This window comes from Elephantulus edwardii, unplaced genomic scaffold, assembly GCF_000299155.1.
Source record: "Elephantulus edwardii isolate Elephantulus edwardi_28Jun2011 unplaced genomic scaffold, EleEdw1.0 scaffold00101, whole genome shotgun sequence".
Classification (NCBI taxonomy): domain Eukaryota; kingdom Metazoa; phylum Chordata; class Mammalia; order Macroscelidea; family Macroscelididae; genus Elephantulus; species Elephantulus edwardii.
Window position 1 is genome coordinate 9,335,520 of NW_006399851.1, and position 7,658 is coordinate 9,343,177.

The 7,658-nt window shown below is 41.0% G+C and overlaps 1 protein-coding gene and 1 pseudogene across 1 annotated transcript; one reads left to right on the forward strand and one right to left on the reverse strand.

Annotated features, from left to right (window-relative positions):
* Positions 1-936: 936 nt before the first annotated feature.
* On the reverse strand, positions 937-1,470 carry LOC102851010 (annotated as a pseudogene).
* Positions 1,471-1,936: 466 nt separating this feature from the next.
* On the forward strand, positions 1,937-2,674 carry RNF182 (ring finger protein 182). The gene has a single exon (XM_006891616.1). The coding sequence runs from the start codon at positions 1,937-1,939 to the stop codon at positions 2,672-2,674; it is 738 nt and encodes a 245-aa protein (XP_006891678.1).
* Positions 2,675-7,658: the final 4,984 nt, after the last annotated feature.

Below are 7,658 nucleotides of genomic sequence, written 5' to 3' on the forward strand. Positions count from 1 at the left end.
CGAGATTTACAGCCTCTGACTCAATGGTACACAACAATAACAAACACCTGTACATAGAACTGCTATGGGCTGGAGTAGATGCAATGGTACCTAACAAAACATCATGTAGTACTGGGAGGAAGTCCGGTAGCTTGGCAGGCTGCTAACCAAAAGGTTGATAGTGTGAGCCTACCAGCCACTCCTTGGGAGAAAAATGTGGCAACCTGCTTCTGTAAAGATTTACAGCCTCTGAGACCCCATGGGGATGTTTTACTCTGTCCCGTAGGGTCACTGTAAGATGGAATATGTCTGATGGCAATGAATAAACACTACTGAGGGTATTTAGACAACTAGCATTTATACCAATATACTTCAGATCACTCACTGCATATTGAATGAAGTAGATTGAAAACGTACCTATTTCTGATATATATCCCATTCAATTTCCAAAGATGTCAGAATTTGTAACATGTCTCAGGAAACTGATTTTACCTAGCCATACACCTAATGCCCTAGATTGGATGTTATGCTGTCGCTATTGTTATTTATGGCTGTTGCGTTGGCACTGACTCAGAGCTGACCCTCCAGCAGATTGTCAGAGGCTGTCATCACATGGGAAGAGATTGTTTATCTTTCTCCTGCAGAACCACTGGTGGATTTAAACCTCTTGCCTTTGGGTTGGTAGCACAGCTCCTTACCGACAAGGCCATCAGAGCTCCCTTTATGCTGTTGTTGTTATGTGCCCGTGAGTCGAAACCAACTCATAACTGACTCTAAGTGGTTTTCAGAGGCTGTGAAAAGCACAGAAGGAGACTGCCCATCATTTCCCCCACTTTATGCTGTTGGGATTTTTTTTTTCGTGGTCTCTAAACCATTTATTTCTCCTGACAGGGAGGTGGGCTGGATTAGGACCTGAAGGGCAGGGCCACTACAGACCAAGGCAAGGGAGTGTGGCCCTCAGGCAAAAGTGGAGTGGTTCCATCCCACGTTGGCCGCATTCATAGTAGTTGGTATTGTGTTTTCTGTTTGTTATATAGAGAGTTGACATGAATTAAAGCAAGTGAGTGGGTGAACTTTGTTTCTGGTAACTCTGTGTGTGATTCTTCATGCTTAGAGATCTAACTATGCACACATTATCTGAGCTTTCATTCTTTTCTTAAGAATTAGACCTGACTTGTTTATAATACTTGCATTACTTATATTCTTAAATAATGTCGGGGCTGATGTGCAGTCTCTGGGAATCAGACCGCACAGCAGCTTGGTGTAGGTCCGGTTTTGCGCGCCGCCGATCTTGCCGATGCTGTGCGGGCTGCAGAGCGCACAAGGGTCGCTTGAGCCACCGAAAGCCATAAGCTGGTCTGGGACCACTTGCACTGCAATGTACTGGGACTGTTTGCCGGTGGCCTGTGCCAGCTGCTGGGTAAGCTCAGAGAGCAGCCCGTCAGGCGCGGATGCGCGAGGCACGTTAATGTTGACCACAAACATCGGCATGATGGCGGACAGTAGTGAGCGTGGCGTCTACAGGCCTGGAACTCGCTGTTGGGATTTTTTAATGCCTTATCTGTAAACTGAAAAGACTAAGCACAGAGATCATTCTTCCCTGGCCTGGGGGCAGAGATGTGTGATAATCTGAAGAGACACAGGAAGGGATTTTATATTTTAAGTCAATGGATTCCACGAAGTGTGTTTCAGAAAGAGCTTTTCCGTGAACTATTCATATACTAGAATCTCTTTTTCTCTTTGCAGACCCTTCAAGCGGCCTTTCCCCATATACATTTGAAAGTTAGATGCAGAAGCTGAGAATGCCCACGAGGTTTCTGATTTCCTTGAACACTTTCACAGATGCACTCTATGCCTGCCCAGTGTGAATGACATGCTGCTGCTCAGAGGACACTGCTATCAAAGTGGGTCCTTAAAGAGGCACGTCCAGTAGGAGAAGGGACGTCTGTAACTCAGGATGGCCAGCCAGCCAGCAGAGGACACGGCAGAGTCGCAGGTCTCAGATGAGCTCGAGTGCAAGATCTGCTACAACCGGTACAACCTGAAGCACAGGAAGCCCAAAGTGCTGGAATGTTGCCACAGGGTTTGCGCCAAGTGCCTCTACAAGATCATCGACTTTGGGGACTCCCCTCAGGGGGTCATCGTGTGTCCCTTCTGCCGGTTCGAGACCTGCCTCCCTGATGACGAAGTCAGCAGCCTCCCAGATGACAACAACATCCTGGTGAACTTGACTTGCAAAGGCAGGAAGTGTCTGCCGGAGAACCCCACCGAGCTGCTGCTGACCCCTAAAAGACTGGCCTCCCTGGTGAGTCCTTCGCACACGTCCTCCAACTGCCTGGTCATCACCATCATGGAGGTGCAGCGCGAGAGCTCCCCGTCCCTCAGCTCCACGCCTGTGGTGGAGTTCTATCGACCTGCCAGCTTCGACTCTGTCACCACCGTGTCACACAACTGGACCGTGTGGAACTGCACGTCCCTGCTCTTCCAGACGTCCATCCGGGTGCTGGTCTGGCTGCTGGGCTTGCTATACTTCAGTTCCTTGCCTTTAGGGATTTACTTACTGGTGTCTAAGAAAGTGACCTTAGGGGTCGTCTTTGTCAGCCTTGTCCCCTCCAGCCTGGTGATCCTCATGGTGTACGGCTTTTGCCAATGCGTCTGTCATGAATTTCTAGACTGTCTGGCACCTCCCTCCTAATCACCTAGCAGAGTAAGAAATTTGACACACATTGCCCTGCTAGCAGCTAGGTTGTTTATAACTTACTTTCTTCCACTAGGGGTTAGTGTCCATGACGTTAACCGAGCCACTGGGCATTTTTTGGTGGTCTGTTTCCCATCAGAATGTTGACTTGATGGGTTTGGCCACACAATGTGCCCTTCCACTTGGGTTTTAGCAAAGAAACAAAACTGTGTGGGCCAGGTCCTGGTGGCACCCCAGTAACAGGCTTCCTGAGAAAGGATCGTGTTCACTCTGTGTTGACAGCCATGTGGGGAGGGGGTGATGCAGGATGAAGATGGGTTGGAAGTCTGTGTGGAAAGCTGGGAGCAAACCATCCTTCTTCCTGTGGTGGTTGAACTTAAAGATGTGGAGAGCTAGTCCAGAATGTGTCCATCTGAAAAGTGTGCACTACACACACACACACACACACACACACACAGAGAGAACACCTTGACTAGTCTGATGTTTCCTCTTTGATATGAATGTCACTCTAGGGTTTGCTGCTCCTGAGGACTACTGGTCCTTCTCTGCCAAGAAGAACTAGCCTTGTCCCCTGAGTAACTTCAGGTAGATAGCTGTTTTGCCATCACACTAAGGAGGACCTGTACAATTTAAGTAAGAGTAAACTTCATGACAGAATATGATCATTGTTCTTCAAGACACACCTGTTCCTCCACAAGAATTTTCATTTCTCTCCAGCTTTCTCTGAAATTCTTATAGAGCAGCTATTGTTCATGAAACCTTTCACTTGAGTCTCTTTAAATTATTTTTGAGATTTTCCTATTTATAGTGGGGGTTTTTTCCTGCCTCTGTTTTCTTTTCTCTCTAAAAAAAGTGATGTTGTTGCTTAATCAGGCTATTTCAAATGAGGTATCATATAAAGAAATTGCTATACGTTTTAGAAGATCTTCGTCTTTAAATTCTAAGCTTTGCATTGGATCTTAAGGTCTACTTTGATCTCTTTCATTTAATCCTAAAACAATCTGAGGTGGATTGTGGCAGTCTAACAATGAAATGCCTTAGCTCCTGGTTTGAAGTGCTGACTGAGCACATAAGTGTTTTGCTGTATTGTATTGACTTGTACCAAAAATGACTTAAGGCCAGGCAGGAGGATGGGCAGAAAACACACAAAGCCCACCCCCTGCTTGAGAAAAACCTTCTAGAGAGTCAGGTGCAGCCTAACCTGTTGCTGCTCCTGTTTGAAATCTCTTTCAGAGTGGATTCAAGTTCTAGCACAGTTGATTTCAAGTGAGAACATATATGATGGGATTTGAGTTAATGCACCTCCTTGAAGGATGTAAGAGAAGTTGAATGTATATATTTATGAAAAGAAGTTGCTCAACAGGCTTAAGGTTTTGTTGGAATAGAATGTCCAGAAAAAAACAAAAAAAAAAAACAACAACAAACAAACAACGAATGTCCACAAAAACTAGGGAGGGTCCCACTTGAGAAGAAACAAAAAAACATAAAACACAACAACACAACCAAGCCTGGTTAATAGTCTCTAAATCTAATAAATAACATTAAAATGTTTATAACTCTTAGAATGGGCATTATTAAGACTAACGTGTTTATGATGAAATGTTTATTGCGTGCTTTAGTTAGTATAGACAAGTTCCACTTCACTATTCAGGAAAGATTAACATTTTTTTTTCTGGAATTAGCAATTTGCTTTCAATAATGTGACTGTTAACTTGGAAACTATCCATACCCCAAAAAAATATGATGGAAGGGATTTGTATAGTGGCTCAATGAATTTAAGCCACAAGATCCAACTAAATACATTTATAAATCCATAAAAAACTAGTTTAGATAGCATTATGAATATAATTTAACAAAATCCATTTGGACTTAGGGTAACTCTCATGTTTAGGAGATGTTTGTGGTTTGGATTGATTTCTTTTTAAGACTTTTAAAAAATGTTAATTTTATTTGAAATGTAATATCGCTGGGGGAGTGAGCATGTGCTGTGGTTGCTAGAAAGTTCTAGTTGTGTGTACTACATTCTATGTATTATGCTTACTTGTATGTCCTTAGTACTAAATTTTTGTCTCTCTGTGTATTGTAGCACTTTTTTTTCTAGTTGCCAGTAAGTTAATTTGGTTTTAAATGTATGACAAGGAAAATTTCATATTGTGAGTGAAGAAAGGATGATTCTTTAATATTTTATTCATGTGATAATGTTTTGATTGTGCATTAAATTGCTATCCAAACTGGAAGTTTCATTTTTCTGACTCATGGCCAGGATCCAATTATTACTTTGGACTTCTGTTGACTTTCCATAACTACAAACATAGATTTTCATGAAATTTGATTAAGCTAATCTATTTTATCATATGCCTAAAGATTTCAGAACTTTCAGAAAATGCTGATCTAACTGATTGTTCTCTAAAAGAACTTCGTTCTTTATAGAACAAAATGTGTAGGGGAGAAAAAGAAAGGAAGATTAAACAAAAATATTATCTTTAGCATTATAAATCATTTTCTTGGTTTTAATATGTCTGATTAGTTTTCCAAATTCTGCCCAGCTGCTCAATGAAACAGTCTATTGTAGTTGGAGAAATTATTTGATTTGGGCAAACTTTAAAAAGCAGGCTGAGTTTAAATGGGGCCGTGATACTAGGGATATTATAGCTAATGTTAGATGGATCTTAGCTGAAAGCAGGGAGTACCAGAGGAATGTCTATCTGTGTTTTATTGACTACTCAAAAGCATTTGACTGTGTGGATCACAACAAACTGTGGCTAACTCTGAGAAGAATGGGAATCTCAGAACACTTGACTGTGCTTATGCAAAACCTAAACTTGGACCAGAAGGCAGTTGTCAGAACAGAGCAAGGAAACACATAATGGTTAAAAATCTAAAAGAGTATACACCCGGGATGTGCCCTATATCCATCTCTTTTCAGTCAGTATGCAGAAAAGATCATCCAGGAGGCTGTGCTGTATGAGGAGGAATGTGGCATGAGGATTGGAGGAAGACTCATCAACAACCTATGTTATGCAGATGACACAACCTTGCTTGCTGAAACTGAAGAGGACCTGAAGCTCTTGCTGCACAAGGTCAAGAACCGTAGTCTTCAATATGGACTGAAGCGCAACATCAAGAAAACAAAGATTCTCACCACTGGGCCGATTGGCAGCATCATGATAGATGGTGAAGAGATTGAGACTGTTAGTTTGCTTGACTCCACAGTCTCCACTTTTGGTACCAGCAACCAAGAAAGCAAAAGATGAATTGAAAAGGATCTGTGTAAAAAACAATGTATTTTAACTTTGTAAATAAAGTCGTATAAAATAAAAAGACTAATTGCATTGAGAAAGTCTGCTGTCAGGGACCTTTCCAGAGTATTAAAGAACAATGATACCAGCTTGTAGACTAAGGTGTGCCTGATCCAGGCCATGGTCTTCACAATTACGTGCTATGCATCAGAAGTCTGGACAAGGACTAGGGATGATAGAAGGAGATTTGATGCCTTTGAGCTGTGGTGCTAGAAAGGAGTATTGAATATCCCATGGGTTGCTAGGAGAACAAACAGGTTTGTTTTAGAGAGAGTGAAACCAGGCTGCTCCTTGGAGGCAAGGATTCTGAAGCTTTGTCTGACATACTTTGGGCAGGTTGCAAATCTATACCCAATCGTGCAGTATTTAGTTCTATTGTACATAGGGTTACAGTGAATTGGAGATGACTCAATGGCACCTAATAAGCAACTCCTTTATTACATGTTTAGTTGTCTTTACCTTAATACCCTTTATAAGTAGTTTTTACTTCCTACTTGTGATCTCCCTGGAATGTTTACTTTTGTGTAAAAGATTACACACACACACACACACACACACACACACACACACATATTTGTATTTCTTCTTCTCAAGGTTATCCATGCTTTTCCCCACTATCTGAGTTATTATGTCAATGGCTCAGGATAGAAGAGATTTTAGATCTATTGTATATAGCATGGCTATGAGTTGCAGTTGACTTGATGGCACATAACAAGATTAGCTATAATTTGTTATGATATACACAGTCAAATGACTTGCATAGTCAATAAAACACCAGTAAAGGTCTTTCTAATATTCCCTGCCTTTGGTCAAGATCCATGTGACATTAGTCATGATATTCCTCGTGCCATAGGCTCTTCTCAATCCAGCTTGAATTTCTGGCAGTTTTCTGTTGAGGTACTATTCCAACCATATTGTAATAATCTTCAGCAAGATTTTACTTGCATATGAAATTAATGATGTTATATAATTTCCACATTCTTTTGGATCACCTTTATTGAGGATGGGAACAAATATGGATCTCTTCCATTAAGTTCATCAGGTAACTGACTTCCAAATTTGTTCAGCATAGACAAGTGTATTCAGGACTGCAACTACTTGTTGAAACACCTCAACTGGTGTTCTTTCAATTTTGGTGGCCTTATTTTTTTGCCTTTAGTGCAGCTCGAATTTCTTACTTCATTACCATTAGTTCTTGATCATTACTATCAGTTCTTGATGCTACTTCCTGAAATGGTTTGGTGTCAACCAATTGCTTTTGAGGCTGTACCTATATTCCTCCCACCTTCTTTTTACTTCACACCACTCGATATTTTGTCTACAGAATCCTTCAGTTTTGAAATATGAGACTTGAATTTGTTCTTTGGTTATTTCAATTTGAGAAATGCCTAGCATGTTCTTACCTTTTCTTTTTTTTTAAGTTAAAGATTTTTAAAAAAAATTTAAATAGCATTCTCTTTATTACAAATATTTAGTATTGGATTCCCATATTTCCCCCCTTTTGTTTTTATCATAATTATGTTATAATCTAGATGAGCATCCTTTATACACAAATAAATTAAATATAATAAACTCAAAGAAATACTTTCGAAGATCTCCATATGATCAGAAGGATTCAGGTTGAATATTCCTTGAAAGTTTAATTGTCCCATTGCCACAGTGCTTGTCAAAACCAGTTCTGA

Bases quoted from the DNA above. Each gene is read 5' to 3' on its own strand.
- RNF182 (XM_006891616.1), top strand. From the start codon at position 1,937: ATGGCCAGCCAGCCAGCAGAGGACACGGCAGAGTCGCAGGTCTCAGAT.